The 19,699-nt window shown below is 36.0% G+C and overlaps 1 protein-coding gene across 5 annotated transcripts in view; it reads right to left on the bottom strand.

The window, feature by feature from the left end:
- RPRD1B (regulation of nuclear pre-mRNA domain containing 1B) overlaps positions 1–19,699 on the bottom strand; it is an 84,748-nt gene that overhangs the window by 36,102 nt on the left and 28,947 nt on the right. For all 5 annotated transcript variants that reach the window (XR_006355069.1, XR_006355070.1, XM_043989819.1 and 2 more), the window contains exons 4-6: positions 13,890–14,002; positions 7,826–7,952; positions 6,880–7,055 (exon numbers count right to left, since the gene is read on the bottom strand). Coding sequence is in view for 3 of the 5 variants with exons in the window: in XM_043989819.1 (XP_043845754.1) it covers positions 6,880–7,055; positions 7,826–7,952; positions 13,890–14,002 (416 nt within the window). In the remaining 2 variants the exon portion in view is untranslated. The remainder of the gene's footprint in view (positions 1–6,879; positions 7,056–7,825; positions 7,953–13,889; positions 14,003–19,699) is intronic.

Here is a 19,699-nt window from a genome sequence, read left to right as displayed (position 1 = left end):
TGAATCCTATTTGGAAAGTCATGATTAAGTCATAACTGATTAAGTACTATGATATTTTTGTTGTTGTTGAACTGTTTTAGCTGTGTCTGACTCTTCATGACCCCATTTGGGGTTTTCTTAGCAAAGATACTGGAGTGGTTGGCCATTTCTTTCTCCAGCTCATTTTATAGATGAGTAAATTAGAGCAAACAGGGTTAAGTGACCTGCCCAGGGACACAGATAGTGTTGGAGGCTAGATATGAAATCAGGTCTTCCTGACTCCAGACCTGGCACTCTATCCACCATATCACCTAGCCATACTAATGATATATTTGTTATTTTCAAAGATCATTTAAAACCTAGAAAAGAAGCCTATTTGTCTAATTCTAATTATTGTTCATTTTTTACCCATTTATGAAACAAGTTCTTTTAGGAACTTACATAGTTTACACGTTTGCTCAGTGAATTCCTAGATGGCTTAAGGTGACTTACAAAAAAGGACAGAGATTCTTTATAAGACCTTGATAATTAAAGAGGCATGCTGTGGGGAACCTACAGTGCTTTCCTGTGTCACAAGGATGCTGATGACTATGATTAAATATTGAAGTAGGCAAACTTTACACAAAGCAGTATCTGAGTTTCTTGTCTTAACATGTAGATGTATTTATGAATAATGATCAACTGATGTTACACACACATTGGCTGAAAACTGAATCAGTAAAGCTATTCCAAAAAGACGGAGAAGTCAGGCTATAATTGGGACAATTTAGAGCTGTACCTACTTTTACAAGTTCAGCATCATAATATGAAAGAACTCTCAAGATTTTGCCAATTTTATCTAATGAAAACTATCAGTTTGCCTTTGAAATATCATGGTCAACATAGCTGTATTAAAATGTAGCATCTTTCTTTAAAAAAGAAAGCTTAAAAAAATTTCTAAATGTATGAAGAAATCTTTGCCCCCGAGTTTCCCCACCCCCACCTCTACCCCCAGCATTAGTCTAATTATGGCCTTACTCATTTGCAAAACACCTTGATATGGTGATAGTAGCATGCTCAGTTGTCAGACTAACATCAAAGATAAGATTCCTAATCAAGTCATTTCTGCAAAGCATTTAAATCATATAGGTTCAGAGTGTCAATAGCACAAAGGAATGGAAGAAATTCAAATAGCAAGACAAGGTGCTTCTAAATCTGTTACAAGTTTTGGATTTCCCACAAATCTCCACATTATTTCAAAAGAATAAGTTTCCATAATAGAAATGTAAGGGAACCCTGCATTATTTCATCAAAAAAGGATTGCAGATTAAGAGATTATATTAAAAAAAAGTTCCCATCTCAGAACAGAGATGACAATGCTGAATATATAATGAAGAGCTAAAGGTTTCAAGAAATACATTTAACTTATCATTAGGCTGTAGTAACAGACTGACCTAACCGTGATGATGATCTGGTTCAACACTTTTTTCTACAGATTTGTAATTCAGGTATCTCTTTATTCTCCATATCACAGCAATATATTTCTTTATTTCTAAAAAGAGGATACAGGCACAGCATTTTGGATAAGATCATAATGAAAAGGGAGAATGTATTTTTGCTTACCCTCAAGCCATATCAAGCAATCTTTATTAATATGTTCCAAAGCTCCCCAAGGTATGGAAGTGGGTCTTAGTCAAGAAAGAGCAGCAGACTAGGAGTAAGAAAATTTGGGTTCTAATCCCAGTTTAGGGCAGGCAGGTGGCACAGTGGATAGAGTGCTGGGCCTTAAGTCAGGAAGACTCACCTTCCTGAAATCAAATCTAACCTCAGACACTTACTAGATGTGTGACCCTGGGCAAGTCATGTAACCCTGTATGCCTCAGTTTCTTCATCTATAAAATGAGCTGGAGAAGGAAATGGCAAATCACTCCATTATCTTTGCAAAGAAAACCCTAAACAGGGTCAGAAAAAGTCAGACACAACTGAAACAACTGGACAACAATTTCAACTTCAATAGTGACCCTCAAGGGGCAGCTAGGTGGCGCAGTGGAATAGAGCACAGGCCCTGGATTCAGGAGGACCTGAGTTCAAATACAGCCTCAGACCCTTGACACTTACTAGCTGTATGGCCCTGGGCAAGTCACTTAACCCCAATTGCCTCACCAAAACCAAAAACCAAACAAACAAACAAAAAAACAAATAGTGACCCTCAGCTAACTTACATCTCAGCCTCCTTGGCAATACAACTTACCCAGCCTAACTCATACTACTGCTGTTTTAGAGATCAAATGAGATAATGTATGTAAAATACTCTGAAATGTATAAGGCTACATATGAATGCAATATTACTGTTATGTACTTTTTTCTTTCTTCACTCCCCTTCTAAATTCTTTACTTCAATCTTTCTGTTCCTCTCCCCCTTTTTGCCTTTCCTGCCTATGCAGTCACCAGCTTAGCCCTACTGGCTGTATTCAGTCTGAAGGTTGCTTACTCTTGTTAAGGGGATAGTCTACTCCCAAATTAACAAAAAAGAACTCTATACTCTCATCTACTCTAAGTACAGTTATTCTAATGAAAGCTTCTAGCCATCTGCACCCCGCAGAGAAGCAGAAAAGGCTGCCAAAAACAACAGAATGCTATCACTATACTTTAGTGCCCCTCATCTGTGGCCAAAGAATTTCTCAAGTTATTATAACAAAACTAAAAACAGAAAGTCACACAGAAAGGCTAGATTCTAAGTCATTTTCCCTTTCCCTGCTGTGTTTTGTGAATCAAAAGGCTATGCCCCTAGATAGTCATTACAGTCATGGGGAGTGCCATGCTGGGGAGAAAAGGAAACAGCTTCAAGTTTCAATGAAGCAATTTCTCACCTCCCAACAGCACAAGAGAACACAGTAAGATTCACACCAAAGAGAATAGAAAAGTCAGTCTGTTGGCATGTTTCCACCTTTAACCAATGCACTCATCTAAATAAGCCATAGTTTTTCTACAACAAGATTCTTTAGACTATTTAAGTGATTTCAGCTTTGGATATAATTCTGTGTACTTTTGTCTTCCTATGTGAAAATGTGCCACAATAAAGAGAGAATTAGGAGAACCTTAATTCTAGCCCTACCTCTGCCCCTAACTCTTTGTATGAGCTTGGGAATGTTATTCTTCAGTAGACTTTAGCTTGTCCCTCTGTTTAGAAAAAAAGGGGGGAATTGAGATGATTTCCAAAAGTCTATGATTCTCGGTCTAGCTCATGTACCATAGTCTTCTACATAAAACTACAATCCAAGTAATTTATCTAAGCTCACTCTGTGACAAGTATAATCATGTAATCTTTAGCTTTATTCTCAATTGCTTAAAATCAGGCTACAAGTTCCATAAGAACAGAAATCTATTTTTCTCTACAATCTCTTAATTCTTACTCTTCACGGAAGTATCTCCAACCAGTAGATCTGATTACTAATAAACTCATAAAATGTTATAGCCTGAAAGAGACCTGAGATATTTGGTCTCCCCACCTCCAACACCCATTTTATAGATGGGGAAACTGAGGACCTAAGAGAGGAAGTAATTTGCCCAAAGCCACAGACCAAGACAGTAGTAGAGATGGGACTGAATGATGTCCTCTGATTCCCTGCAGGGTACAGATGATTAAAAGAGAACACAAGTCCTGGATTTCAAAAAAAGAAAGTACACTTTGACTGAAGTTTTCCAAAAGGAATGTTCTTTGTCCATGGCTCTTATTCTTTGGTTGAGGAAACATGGTCCCTACTTATACAGCATGCAATTCTTTGACTCCTATGGTCACCCAAAAATTATTTAATGAGGACATAATGCATTCACTATTACTACAGATTTCCGTTTGCAATACCCTTCTATTATTCCCAGATCTTCCTAATGATATAGAGATAAATATTAAGCACATGAATACTAATTTCTGGCTTGTGATCCTAATTTTTCTCATCTTTATGATTCCAACAACCATTTTTATATGGCCATTCATAGAAACTTTCAGTGCTCTGAAAAAAGTATTATTTCAATATATGCTGAGTTACAACTATAAAGTAAATATTTATTCACCTGAAGTAAATATGGCTAGTTTGAGCATTTGCCAAAGGAAGCCAATAAGTGAATACATATATGGACTAACTAAATAAAAAGTTCACTGTTTGTAGATGATAGAAGTTTTTTTTCCTAGACGTGAATTGATCATTTCTAGAATCAATTAGTTTCATCTGTTCTTTGGAGTCTCTATTTTTCTTCCTTTAACCTTAAAAAAAGAAACTAGTGTCCACTTCTACCCCACACTCTTCAAATTTCAGATTAAAATAGAAATGGAAAATGTTTAGCAAAATAAATAAAAACAAAAGAGATAATGTTAATTTGTGATTTCTGAGTCAATAGCACAGATACTCACCAAGAGGCAAAAGGAGTGTTATTCAGAATTAAATACTTAACTTTAAATTGTAAAATTCAAACTCTTCTTTTGGTACTTTGGGAAAGCAGAAATAAACTCCTTAGAGAGAAAATGATTCTCCCCATATATATATATATATATATATATATATATTTCAACCAGCATTTTGATTAAAAATTTCTAAAGTTCTAATATGGATCAGACCATGGACAAGAAGTCATCTCTGATCTAGGGATGCTCCTTTAGTGCAACAAGGAAAGCCAGGAGGTTTTGGGCTTTTTTTTTTGGGGGGGGGGGGGGGAGGAGAATGACGGGGCAATGAGGGTTAAATGACTTGCCCAGGGTCACACAGCTAGTAGGTGTCAAGTGTCTGAGGTCACATTTGAACTCAGGTCCTCCTGAATCCAGGGCCGGTGTTTTATCCGATGCACCACCTAGCTGACCCCCATTGGGTTTTGCTCAGCTAACCTCTGATAGTAACAAAGATTAGACAGTACAAACTACTCAGGGGAAAGCACTCAGTGTGATAATTTTTCTTTCCCTACTTAATGGCAAAGACGGTTTTCTTTTTCTGGAAGAGAGAGATGTCCTAAGAATGAGAGAACCTGACACATACCTTACAATCCTAACAATCTCCATATAAATGCAACAGATCCTAAAGTCCTATGGTAGAACTAAAACCTCAGATTGTAGAGACGAGAGTGCTTTACAAGGATAAATCTGATTAAAAGCTACCCTTTCACTTTTTAATAGAGCTAATAATTTGTTTGTACTATAACAAACCTAGAAAAATGTTTAACATTAAGTGGCTGCTAGAGGATATTTTGGGGGGAATCAAGATTCCTGAGGCTGACAGCTTGTGGAATTTTAAACAGAATCCTTTTGTATTCTTTATTTGTTCAATTTCATCCTAATCCCAAGGTCAGTGCTGGAATGGGACCTAAAAGTTCTCCAGAGAGATGGTATTTTTCAAGCCACTACTCTCCAGAAAATGGAATGATCACCTGAAAAATGTAAGTGGGTAGCAAGGTGAAAGAGAAAACATAACAAAGAGTTAACCTGCTCCACCAACCCAATCTCTTCTCAAAGATGCTGTCCTCTATGCTAGCTTGCCACATTTCATCCAACAACAGCTGCTCATGATAATCAATGTCTGACAGTTCAGAGAAAGCCCTTAATGTGTCGCCATGGGGCAGTTCAACAGATGGCATAGTGACTTACAACCAGAATCATTAATTACATTCCCTTATTAGTCCCGGGGCACAGTGCTGAAAATGCTTCCTCAGTGAAAGATGAACATTTCAGATAAATGACCGTCTGGTATTGCCTATGCAACTCCCTCTAGGACTTCTGGTCATTGCTGATTTCTAGTCAAAAGGATGCTATTTTTACAGCCATTTCCCATCTTCCAGGTTCAAGCTGGCTATGAGCATGAAGTTCTTACCACCACTATTCATAATTACTCCCATCATCACTGCAGGTAAAGATAATGTACAACATGCACATTATTCGTTTCCTACCCCATAGTCAGATGACAGTGTTGAAACACAAACTCACAATCTTAATCATCTCACTTTTGAAAGCATGAAGACTTAATTTCTTTCCCTTCTATGCCAAAGAATTTATGTTTTCTGAGTTGAGGCAGAGGGAAGTTTCCTCTGTTCTCTTTATATTATTTTCTCTTTGGGTTACATTTACAAAACTATAAAGTTTCAGACAAATTCATGGATATGATTAAAAACAAAACCCCAAAAAAAAACCTTGCTTTCCTATGGCCTAACACATAGCCCAGTACATTGGTACTTAAATATTTGTTGAAAGACTATCTTTTTACAATCAAGTGCACTGCTGAAGTGGAGGTAACAGCAGGTTATCTGTGTCGGAGGCTATCCAAGGACAAGTGCTCCCAGTCCTTCTCTGTAAAAAGACTACATGTAATGTGGCACTTCCTAAGTGTCAGAAGGTAACAATACTTAATCTCTCTCCCTATTGATGAAAACCTACCAGGGATATAAGACTGAGGGTTAAATTTCATAAAATAATAACTACGGAATTTTTAAATTAAGAACACACAGGTCCTTGGAGGTACACTGCTTACTGGTTTTAGCCTGTATATAACACTCAGAACTAACTTTGGAAATGACTAAAGAAACTTGTGAGCACTCTCCAACTTCTGTCTGATTACATTCTTCTACTTTAGTTCCATTCTCATTGCCTGAGATACACGCAACAAATATTTTACCTGAGTTGAAACTAGTATGTTAAAAATAAGGCTCTAAAATCCCAATACTGGGAGTTCATTAAGTTTCTTTCCTGAAATCTAAGGCCTTTTGTTCTTTCCTGGCTATAAGGAAATATAACCAAAATTTACAAGAAGGTCCCAACAGAATTTTCCGTTCTCATATTTTTATTTTTTTAAATGAAAAAGGTTGTTTCAAGGATCATACCCACTGAGTGATGTGAGCTACAGGAAGGGGAATTGAGGGATACTGCTCACTTTGGATAGTACTTACTTCTAGTTTTTTCTCCTTCTCTGTCAAAACATCTTTCTGGTTCTGGGTATATTCCACCAACATGCGTGCCAGCTGGCGTCTGTCTTCCAGTTCTGCTGCCAGTCGCCCATTATATTCTGCTAGTAACAAACATGCTTCATCCACTGTCTTTGAAAGACGTTCAGCTGCCTCTTTGTCTAAGCACAAATGTGACCAAAAAAAAAAAAAAAAGAAAACCAGAAAAAAACCTGAGACAACGTGCAAATCTCTCTCTCTCTCTCTCTCTCTCTCTCTCTCTCTCTCTCTCTCTCTCTCTCTCTCTCACACACACACACACACACACACACACACACACACACACACACACACACGATTTGGGAGAGAGGGCAAATGGAAGGAGGATAGGAATGGTCAAAGGATCTCTCCCCAATAGTCTGATGTAGGAAATTTCTGGTGAGGAAATTACCTCTATTAAGGCAGATTAGCAACTGTTTTGCAATTTCTAGTCTTAGAGAGAGGTCTGGGTACCTCAGATGCCCTGGGTCACAAACAGTTTGCATCAAAGGCAGGATTTAAATCCAGATTTTCTTGACTAGAGGAAGGCTTTCTATCCACCATACCACACTGTCTCCCATTAGAACTACATACATGCAAGGAAGCAATATTATTAAAAACCAAAAGGAGTCATCATGTACTTTAGATTTCAACAGATGATTTTTTAGAATGCCTCAAGGCGGTATAATTATAGGAATTCAATCCATATTTTGGTACTACCCAAACAAATATTCAGATTTCATTACATGAGCTATGTTTGCATGACTGACAAGAAGCAAGTGTGCCCTCTGTCCAACATAGTACATAAGCTTAAACCTTCAGCAACAAGCAGATCATATAATTTAGTGCATAGCAGATATTCCCCGCGCCCCCCCCCCCCGCCCTTCTTTTACCTCAGACCCAAAGGTCTCACCTGTAATCTTCTCTAGAAGTGAAACATCTTGCACTTCTTGTGGTAGTGAGGCAATTTTCTGCCTCACAGTTGCATCACCTGATGCAGCATTTTCTAAATCCTGCAGGGCTTTGATCAGTTCCTCAGTCTATCAGACAGAAAGCCAATGAAAGCCATTAGTACATACAGAATTTTATCTTTCTTAGAAATCAGCTTAAGTTAAATGAGGTGGAGATAAGTTTTAAAAAATAGCTACTCCAGATAAGTTTATAGATTCTATCCTGAGAATTTACACTCAAGCTAGTTTCCCATTTAACAACAGTATAATGTAAGAGAATATACAAAATTAATTTTTGAAATTTAATAATGGCAAGACAAAGATAAAATTCTACAATATACTTTAAAGATCACGTTCCAAATATATTCGTGGCAAAAAGAACCTAAGGTAATATTTTGTTCTGTTGTATACAGTGCCTAAAAGTACATATTTTAAAATAAGTTTTTATTGATAGCTTTTCTGCTTTTACCTTGCCTAAATTGTCCTCTATACCCCTCTTCCTTCTCTACCCATAAAACTCTCTCATTAAAAAAAAAAATTAAGGAAGAAAAAAACACAGTAAAACTAATTAATACAGTTTTTTAAAATGTTATATACCATTTTCCATACCCATGAAACACCTCTGAAAGAGTAGAAGTATCTTCTCATATATTTTATTTGAAAATATGCTTATTTTTTGTAATCTTTTTTCCTGTTTTGTGGTAGTTCTTTCCAATTTACATTATTGCAATCATTACACATTTTCTTGGTCTGCTTCATTTTGTATCAGTTCATGTAAGTCTTTCCATGTCTTTCTGTATTCCTCAGTTATCATTTTTTACAGCACTGTAATATGCCATTAAATTAATGTACCACAAAATGTTTCGCCATTCCCCAGTTGATGGGTATTTTCTTTTGTTTCCAGTTCTTTGCTGCCACAAAAAATGTGCACACATTTGTTGAGATACACAAATATTTACTGAATGGGAAACAAAATGCACAGTGCATGTTCCAAATTATTTCATAAGTTTGCCCCCCAAAATACAGGAATTCCCATTTTCTAGGAAAGTTGCCAAGGAGTCACCATTTTTAAGGTATACCAAGCTCATTAGTTGCAAAAAATTAAGGCCCCACATATATCATTTCCATATCATTTGAAATTATTTGTTAAATTACTATGTGTACAGGGGGCTGGTAATGCAAAGGAAAAAAGAAACATTCCCTCATCTTAAGGAACTTACATTCTATTGGGGGGTAGGAAAAAGGGGAGGGGCATGCTCACAGAAACAAGTTTATACAAATTAAGTACAAAATAATTTCAGGATAAAGGGAGCATAATGGAGGTGGGAGGGGAGCAGAATTAGAGCCAAGGCTTTTTGTCAAAGGTAGGTAGCATTAGAGCTATACTTTCAAGAATACTAGAGGTGACAAAAAACCAAAAAATTCCAAGCATGGGGAATGCCTTGTGCAAAGATGTAGTGGTAGGAGACAGAATATCATGGAACAGCAAGTAGGTTAGTTTGGCTGGAACATAAAATGCATGAGGGGGAGTAATGTAAAATTAGTCTGGGAAGACAGAATGCAACCAAATTGTGAAGTTTTTTAAAATACAAAACTAGGGGATCACAAGGGAGCCCATGAGGCTTCCCAAGCAGGGAAGTGATGTGGTCAGTCCTGTGCTTTGAGATATTAATTGGGCAACTATGTGGAAGATAGATTAATGAAGAGGGAAGAGATTCAAGGCAGAGAGATGGATTAAGGGCCAAGGGTAATAATCTAAGTGAAATAATAAAGACCTGAACAAGAGTGGTAACTGTGAAAATAAAGCAAAGGGTCTAATGTGAGAGAAAATAGAGTCAATAAGCCTTGGCAACTGCCTGGACATGGGGAGAAGAGCAGGTGAAGTGTGGAGGATGGAAGAGTCAAGAATTGAAGATGACGCCTAAGTTTGAAATCTGTATGAGACTATGTATATAAAGTACAAGTCAAAAAAATCATTTCAAAAATCCAAAATGTTTTGATAGATTCACAAAAAAATAACTTCAGAGGAGCAGATGACCTTTTAGCTATTAGTCAAATAAAACAAAATGGATAATTCTCTAATTCTTTATAATTCATAAACATAAAATTTAAATCTGATGCAATCATTTAACAACTCACCCCCAACACACTTAAGAAATAGACAAGCACCAGAGAGAAACTTTTATACAAATTTCTATTTAGAAAAACAGGCATATACAACTCCACTAAAGTCCTCCTTCATCTCTGACAGGTCCCAATATAAATCTGGGTACAGGACTAGACTAATATGCCTGTTGTTAGTCTAGAACCAGCTCAGGTTGAAAGAGACTTGTTATCTGAATGTTGGTCACTAAATGAACTTTTGGGCCACAGTAACGAATCTAACAAATCAGGGATACCATATATGCACACACTCTTGGAGGCATGGGAAGCAGTTTGAAATCTATATTAGTGGAAGGAATTCACAATGATAAAGTTAAGGATCATTTTAATTAATATATAGTATCATCAACAAAATTTACTAAGCATCTAAATAAAATGTGCAAGATACTATATTGGCATAAGGATATAAAAGTTCCTAATGCATTTTAATAAATTGGTTATGACTTAGAAAACTTGCAATCTGGCCTACATATATACATTATATAGCCAACTCTGGATTATTATGATGACCCTTGAGTACAACAGTGGAATATAAACCATTACCAAAAAAATATTTTTAGCTACTAATTCCTGAAGAACCACATACAAATGAAAAAAAAAAATCTTAGCCACTGCTTTAAATAAGGTATTGAAGAAAAGCCAATCTAGTTATTTGACATGACAATAATGCAAGAGAAGTTCAACAGGAGCAACCAGTTTCAATTTTTTTTTTTAAATTGGTTATTAGCACCACCTTGTGGTCATATTTTCAACTGGGGGGGGTTTGCAATTTTTTTTTTTTATCTTTATGGATATCTTTTGGTTTTACATTGCTTACATTTTTCACTCCATCCTAATTTTCCCTCTTCCCAAAGAGCCATCCTTATAAGAGGAATTTTTTAAGAGAAAAAAATTGATCAAAACCAATCAATACCCTAAAAAAAAAAAAAAAATGTGACTATGTGCAATGTTCCACACCCATGGACTCCCACCCCTGCAAAGGAACAGGTGGAGCTTTCTTCCTACACCTCTTCTTTGGAGCCAAACTTCTATATAGTTTGGCAAAATTAATTTTCCTTTTATGTATTTTTTTTAATCTTAATAGTTTTTCTCAATATCCTCTTCCCTACCTGAGAGTACATCTCATCCCATAACAAAGTGTTTTTAAAAGACAAAAAACAAAGGGAAAAAAATCAGCACAAATATTCAATACACTTTAAAAGTCCAAAAACATGTGCAACAGGAAATACCTGAAGATCCCCGCCCCCTTCCAAGACAGGGCAAATTAGGAATGTACTCTCATACCTTTTTTTTTCCTGTCTTGCTTGATCTTTATATATTAAAAAAATCAGGAGCAATACTTAAACTGGACCTCCCCCCCAAAAAAAACATAGAAATAAGCAAAATTAAAAGCTAGTGTTTTAAGAAAACTAATAAAATTGTTAGACTTTCAGCTAATCTGATTAAAAAGAGGAAAGAAAATCAGTAAAATATCAAATGAGCATGATTAAATCATAACAAATTAAAAAGGATAATCAAAACCTCTTATGCACAGTTATATGCTAATAAAACTGAGAACACAAAAGAAATAGTGCAATACCTTCAGAAATATGATACCCAAACTGACATATCAGAAAAATCATAAATAATCCAATCTCTGAAATGGAACAGAACTGCCTAGAAAAGAATATCATAAACCCCTTAAAAAACAAGACTCCTCTTCTTTATGGATTCACAAGAAAATTCTGTCCAATTTTAAAAGAATAATTAATTTTGTTGTTTAATCATTTTTCAGTTGTGTCTGACTCTTCTTGATCCCATTTAGGGTTTTCTTAGCAAAGATACTGGAATGGTTTGCCATTTCCTTTTCAAAATCATTTTACATCTGAGGAAACTGGGGCAAACAGGGTTAAGTGATTTGCCCAGGGACATACAGCTAGTAAGTATACGAGGCTGAATTTGAACTCAGGAAGATTAGTCTTCCTGACTCTAGGGCCAGCATTCTATATACTGTACCACCTAAGTTGTCTGCAATAATTAATTCCCACACTATACAAATTAGTCTCAAAAACTGAGAAAGCAAATTCCTTCTCAGAATCATTTTGACACATATTGTAGTCCTAATAGCTAAACCAGGCAAGAATATGATGATAAACTTGGAAAATCCTAAATGGATTAGCAAAGATACTAATCAAGACAATAGTTTCAGAAAAGTTACAGACTAAAAAAAATAAACTCTCAAAAATCAACCACATTTCTATAACAAAAAAACCCAAGGAAAATAATAGAAAGGGAAATCCTATTCCAAATAACTGCAAAATGCATAAGGTATCAGAGGAATACTAAAACACAAAAAAACTTGTAAAGATTCAATTACAAAGTGCTCTTAAAGAAATAAAGGACAAATAGCTGGAGGAATATTCAGTGCTCATGGCTGGGCAGTATTAGTATAATAAAAATGACAATACTTTGAAAGTCTGTAGTTTCAATGTTATATCAATCAAATCACCAAGGTGATCCTTTACAGAGCTTGATAAAATAAAGAAGTCAGGATATCAGGGAAACAACACTTCCAGACCTCAAGGTATATTATAAAGAAGCCATCCTCAAAACCATGTGGTACTGATTACAAAATAGAGGTAGATCAATGGAATAAACTAGACCAAGGAGAATCACTGGCTATTACAGCCTCAGCAAATATCAGCAGTTTGGAGTTTAGATCTTCAGGCACTGGAAAGAAGTGGGGAAGGATACATTGTTTTGCAAGCCCATAGTTCCAGCAGGCTATTACAGTCTTGCTGTTAGAAGAATGGTAAGTGGTGGAAGAGGGATATTGAATGAGCTAAGTTAAGGTTTTTGTGTGTTCTTGGTGTCCTATATAATGAAGATAATTAAAATAATTTTTATTTCTGGTGCTTAATTTGTTTCAGAAAGGTTGATAGGTTGTGAGAATCAGGGGAAAAAAGTCTAGTTCCCTATCTTGATTGTCAAAAAACCTGGAAGTACATAACATTTTCAACTGTTTTGTGGTAGTTGTTCTTTCCATTTACATTGTTGTAGTCACTGCATTTATTGTTTTCTGGTTCTAGTTATTTCACTTTGAAGCAATTCATATAAATCTTTCCCCACTTCTCTGGATTGACCATATGTGTTGTTTCTTCCAGTAAGGTAATACTTTTTACATTCATGTACTGTCATTAGTTTAGCCACATCCCATTTGATAGGCACTTACTTTGTTTCTAGTCCTTTGCTATGACAAAAAAATGCCATTATAAATATTTTGGTGTGTATGGAGTCTCCTTGGGTTATATGCCTAACAATGAAATCTCTGTGTCTGAGTGACATTTTAGTCACTTTATTTGTACAATTCCAACTTGCTCTCCAGAACAGGTATACAGACTCGAAGCTCCACCAACATGCATTGGTTTGCCTGCCTTTCCATAACCTTTCCAATACAATTCCAACACAACACTATTCAACTAGAAATCTTTTGTCATTTTTGACAGTTTGTTGGGTGTGAGGTGAAACCTCATGGTTACTTTGATTTGGATTTCTCTTACCATCAGTGATTTGGAGCATTCTTTCATAAAATTTGAGAATTGTTTGTTCGCATTCTTTGGACCACTCATCTACTAAGAAAAGGTTTTTGGTTTTGGATTGTTAGCCATATATCTTGCATAACAAACCCTTAGAGATATTTGATATAAAAGTTTTTTCCCCATATGACTGTATCCCTCCTTAAAGAATGCATTAATTTTGTTGCACAAAAGCTTTCGATTCATGTAATCAAAATTATCTGTTTTAACTGTTTTAACAGCTTCTACTGGTTAAGAATTTCCCTAAGGGACAAATCTTAAGTAGCTTACCCCCATTCAATGGACATACCAAGAGAGGGCCTGCGGTAGGATCTTGGGGAGAATAGCTTCCAGGGTAATCATCGTCTTCATCTTCTTGTATCTGCTGAAAAGTTCGCTTGAGAGATTTCTTCTCTTCTGTGGCTACAGGACAAAAACAAACAACGAACAAAAAAAAAGCAAGCTGAATCACATAGCCTTAAATAATCACTATTTATCACTATTTATTTATTTTCGGGGCAATGAGGGTTAAGTGACTTGACCAAGGTCACACAGCTAGTAAGTGTCTGAGGCCGGCTTTGAACTCAGGTCCTCCTGAATCCAGGGCAGGTGCTTTATCCACTGCGCCACCTAGCTGCCCTTACATTATTTCTCATATGCAAACTCAGGGCAGAATCTTTACAAATTCTGAAAAAGAAAAAGTTTAACACTTTAACAAATAATGCCATGGGTTTTTCACCTGGTCTCAGTGGTACACAGCACTAAGCATGACCAACCAGCATGACCAGGTAGTGTTGGTCTATGCCAGTTTAAACTAAGGTGAAGAAATATCTGCAATAGTGAAAAAGTGAAACTTTTCTAAAAGTTACCTATTTAATTCTAAAGCTTCATCATTTAAAAAAAAAAAAAGACAGAAAAGTGAAACAAGAAACATCAAGCAAAGTGGGCCTAACTAAAAATCCTGGCTTTACCACTTAAGTACTTTATCTCACTAGGCCTCAGTTTCCTCATGTATAAAAAGAAGACACTGGTCTAGATTATTTTTAAGGCTCTCCCAACTCTAAATCAATAATCTTATAATCCAATTTATTTAAATAATCCAATATAACTGAGATTTCAGAGAGACTATTACTCTTTCCTAGAAATTTTTTAAATTTTATTTTTCCCAATTATATGTAAAAAACAATTAACAGTTGCTTTTAAAACTCTTGAGTTCCAAATTCTCTCCCTTCCTTTTTCCCCTCCCCAATGAGAAGGCAAGCAATTTGATATAGGCTGGATAGACAGACAGACAGACAGACAGATAGATAGACAGATGTGTGTGTATATCTCTATATATACATGTATATAGAAGTACTCATGCAATACATTTCCATATTAGTCATGTTGTGAATCAAACAGAGAAAAAACACTCAAAAATAAAGGAAAGGGAAAAAAAAAAGGATGTTTCAATCTGTATTCAGACACCATGAGTTCTTTCTTTGAGGATGGATAGCATTTTTCATCATAAATCCTTCTGAGTTGAGACCATTATTCTTTATACATAAAAAAGGTTTTAATTGCTATGGCTCTTAAAAATTACTAAAGACAATATATAAAAATGCATGATCAACAAGTTAATAAGCCTTTTTCAAATATATACTTTCTTACTAGGTCTTTATAAAATAAGTCCAATTTCACTTTAAAATAAAAAAAAATTACTGAGAAATGCAAATGAAACTAAAGGGTTCAGAAATGAAATAAATTGCCCAAGAGTCATTTGAAATTAAACCCATTTTGTTGACAATTAAAAATTTTAATTTTTCCACATGTTCTAGGTTTTTAAGAGATGCACCAATTATTTTTCAAATAATTATTTTCACATTATGTTGGTCAGAAAAGCCAGAACTATTACATAGAAACAAATACACTGTGATGCAAATTCACAGAATGAAGATACAATTTGTTTTTTCTATGACCCTAAAGATGTGCTACTTGAAGGGTAATAATGTAAAATTTGAGAAGAAAAAAAAAAGCCATGGAAAATAAACCTAAAGAACTAAATTCTTTTTCTTTGATATAGTGTAAAAAAAAAAAAAGAACTGAATTTGACTGAGTAAAGGAATCTGGGTTAAAGCCTTAACCCTGCTGCTCACTTGTGATGTGACCTCAGGAAAGTCACCAAATCTTTCTCTAGACCTCAATTTCCAAGTGTAAAATGAGGATACTTATACTCCCTACCATACAGCTTTATGGTTGGTAAAGTGTTTTGTGAAACTTAAAAGTTTTATAGAAATGTAATTAGTTGTTGTTATTAACTACTACAGGAAAGAGCAACTAAGGGTTAAGTTGGAGACAATAGGACCATTGTGAATAATCGCACTTATACATCTGTGCAACAAAACTTCTTTCACATGAGCATACTGAACATGTCATAAACACAAATTATCAAACCTATAGGACTCCTTATTTGGAAGATTCTCCATAAGCATATAACAAAAACAAAAAAAAAATTGTCCACAACTGTTACCTTGGAGGCAGTGTGGTAAAGTAGAAAGATAAGTCGAATATGAAGTCAAAGGACTCGGGTTCAAAATCTTTGATAGGTCACTTATCCTCCATAAGTATCAGTTTCCTCATTTTTAAAATGAAAGGTTTTTCAAGTTCACCTATAAGCTTATGTTACTGGGAACACCAAGAAAGATGCAAAAAAGGACAAAGCTATCAGTCCTGATAAACGATGAGTATATAAATCTCATCATCACTACAGTACTTCAATTTGACAAACCTCACACCAATTATAGCCATTGTGTTCTTGGACTACATGATTCTTCTATCTCAGACACTGACTGTTCTTTATATGAGGTTTGAAGGCTAATTTAAAAATATATATTAAAAAAATACCTACACAATAATCTGAAACATCCTTAACTGGAACAACTGGGTATATAATATAGTCAAGTAAATTGTGGTAAGTGTAGAAACTTAACAATGGTGTAAAAGTGGTCACATTAAAAAATTTTTAAAGCTGAAAAATCCCTGTAACTTTTAAAAGTCTATAATACAATGACAGTACTCTATACTTATTTCCTCCGTGCTTCAACACAGCATAGTGATCACCCTGGGCTATTAGAAGCTAAGCCAGCAGAATGCCAGCTCTGCCAAATCCTACCAAGATGGAAAAGTTTCAAGTATAGGCCTAATAATAGCTGTAGACCAACTCAGTTCTCAGTATCAGAGGCATTACCAAGTGATTAAGGATTTTTTGGAAGGAGTTGTAATCTATGCCAGTGGTAGGAGGACCCACACAAATGAAATCAAGAATCTTTTGAAGTATTAAAGAAATATGGAGCAGCTAGGTGACGAAGTGGATAAAGCACTGGCCCTGGATTCAGAAGGACCTGAGTTCAAATCTGGCCTCAGACATGTGACACTTACTAGCTGTGTGACCCTGAGCAAGTCACAACCCCCACTGCACACCCCCCAAAGTCAAGATCTGCTTCATTCAATTTAAACCTTTCTATCAAGACTAGATATAATAACACCATTGTTTTATAGAACATATTTGCAGATGTACCTCGCTTTACACCATAAACATATGTCTAAAGAGCTGAGTATATACCAAAGTTTTGCAATGGAATATCTCACAAGTACTAAAGCAGTCACCTAGGGGAACTCTATCCAGAATCCTTTTATAGAACAAGTAATATTTTTTAAAGCAACTCACTAAGTCTAAGTTGCAAAAGCAGGTTGAGGAAGTCTACTGATTAGGAATTTCTCATATCATTTAAATCATAAATCTGACACCCCTCCTCCCAAAAAAGTCTGCTTTTCTGATAGGACAAATAACCAGATTCCAGAAAGCACAATGGACCAGAAGGCAAGACACTTGTGTTGTAGTTCTGGTTGTATAGCAAATAACTTTATTTCTTCAGGCTTCATATTTTCCCTGTCTACATATAATGTGTTGGGGTACAGGGGTGGATGGAGAAGAGTGGATTAGCTCTCCAAGGTCTTTTCCAGCTCTAAAATTATAACTATTACCCATCCTGCCCCAGCACTTTCATTTTCATATACAGATTTTTTTAAAGTGGGGGCATACCCATATTTGTAATAAGGTTAAAATAACAAAAATGGCAAAAGACAGACATTCCTAATCAATCCAAACTATGGAAATCTGTTAACTACATAATCTCAGCACGTGGTTCCAATACCCGGTGTTTATCAATGTTGGAAGCAATGTTAAACCATTAATTTCTTTAAACCACAAGATGGCAATAATACCTGCTCCTGGGTATCTTATTGGAATATTATAATAATTCACATTTATAAAGTACTTTAAAGTGTAAAGAGTTCTTTCATCACAACAACCCCAAGAAGCAAGTAGTATCCCCATTTTACAGATGAGGAAACTGAGGCTCAGGGAGGTGAAATGACTTGCCTAATGACACCAAGCTAATAAGTGTCAAGTTGGGATTCAAACATAGGTCTCTTAGTTGTAGGTCCAGAGCTCTTTCCACTAAACAGCTTACAATCTAATCCCTGCACACCAGGAGCACTCTGGCTCTTCACTTCCAGTTCATGAAATAAAACCCTTACTTCCTTTAAGTCTCAGGTTCAAGTATTGCTTCTGCATGAAGCCTCTCCTATATCAACATGTTTCCTTTGGCAGAATGTAAGCTCCTTCAGAGGAGGGAAATTTTTTTTTTTCTTTATATCTCTGGCAATTAGCACAGTGCCTGGAATATGGTAGATATTTAATAAATGTTTCCTGACCAACTGATACACCACTCTTACTCAGAAAAAAGATTAGATTTAATCAGAAATTTAAGAGTGAGAAGGGAGCACAAAGGTCATCCTGTTCAACTCATAACTGACCAAGAAGCTCTTCTACAGCTGTGCCCTAAAATGGTCATACAGTTTATATTTGAGGAGTCAGTAAAGTACACTGAAAAGAATAACAGATTTAGAATCAAAGGGTCTAGGTTTAAATCTGCCTTTGCCACTGAATACATGTGTGACCTCTGGCAAGGCACTGAACCTCTCTAAGTCTCAGATCTTTCATCTATAAAAATGAAGGGGCCAGACCAGATAGCTTCTCAGGTCCCTTAGAGCTTTAAAGTCTGCGATGCCACGAATGAAGGAGAACCTAACTCTCTTCAGAGGCAACCCATTCCTCTTGTGGACAGCTCTAGTGGTTGGGAAGATTTCTCCTATGTTAAGCTGAAATTCTCTTTTCTGTACCTTCCTCCAAGTTTTGTTCTATCTTATAATCTCTCTTAAACAAGACAGACTCAAATATTTGCTCTCATGTCCCCTCTAGTTGTCTTTTCTCAAAGCTCAACATCCCCAGTTTGTTTAACTGATACTGTCCTGCCAACCCTGTGAAGCAGGGAATGCAGTTATTAATATTCCCATTTTACACAGGAGGTAACTGAGGCTCAGGGGGCAAAATGACTTGATCATGCTCAATCAGCAGATAAATGCCAAAACAAGGATTCAAACCCAGGGCACTGAAACTGTGCGGCATTCAAAGGAAGGCGACCAGGATAGTGATGGGAACCAAAAATAACATGCAAAGTTAGGCTGATATTTAGGATGGATAAGAATAGGACCATGTCATGAAAACTCTAATAGTTGTCTTCAAGTACTTGAAGGAGTGTCATGTGGAACAGGAATTCATTTGTTGTGCTTGACAGGAGAGCAGAACTAGGAGAAATAGAAACAAAGTTGCAAGAGAGGCAAGATTTAGGGCTGCATAAAAGGAAAACTGCCTAATAAATGGACAAGTACAAAAATGGAATGGGCTGCCACAGAAAGTAGCAGATTCCTTATAACTGAAGATCTGCAAATGAAGGTTGAATGACAACTTGTTGGGGCTGCTACAATATAGATTCCTGTGCAGACTGGATCCCTTCAACTATGAGACTGTGCCATTTTCTGTAAGGTTAAGTGACTTATCCCGAGGTCAGATAGCTACTAAGTGTCACAGATGGGATTTGAATAACTTAACTTTTTACAGGAAAAATACTACTTCAAAATTATAACCAAGTCCTTAACCAGAAAATTATGACCAATGAACCACAAGAATATTTAACATGACACAAGCTAACTACTTTAGGGCAATCTCCTTAATCTCTC

This window comes from Dromiciops gliroides, chromosome 2 (genome assembly GCF_019393635.1).
Source record: "Dromiciops gliroides isolate mDroGli1 chromosome 2, mDroGli1.pri, whole genome shotgun sequence".
Taxonomy (NCBI): Eukaryota; Metazoa; Chordata; class Mammalia; order Microbiotheria; family Microbiotheriidae; genus Dromiciops; species Dromiciops gliroides.
The sequence above is the reverse complement of the archived record's forward strand: the minus strand, read 5'-3'. Positions and strand labels throughout refer to the sequence as shown.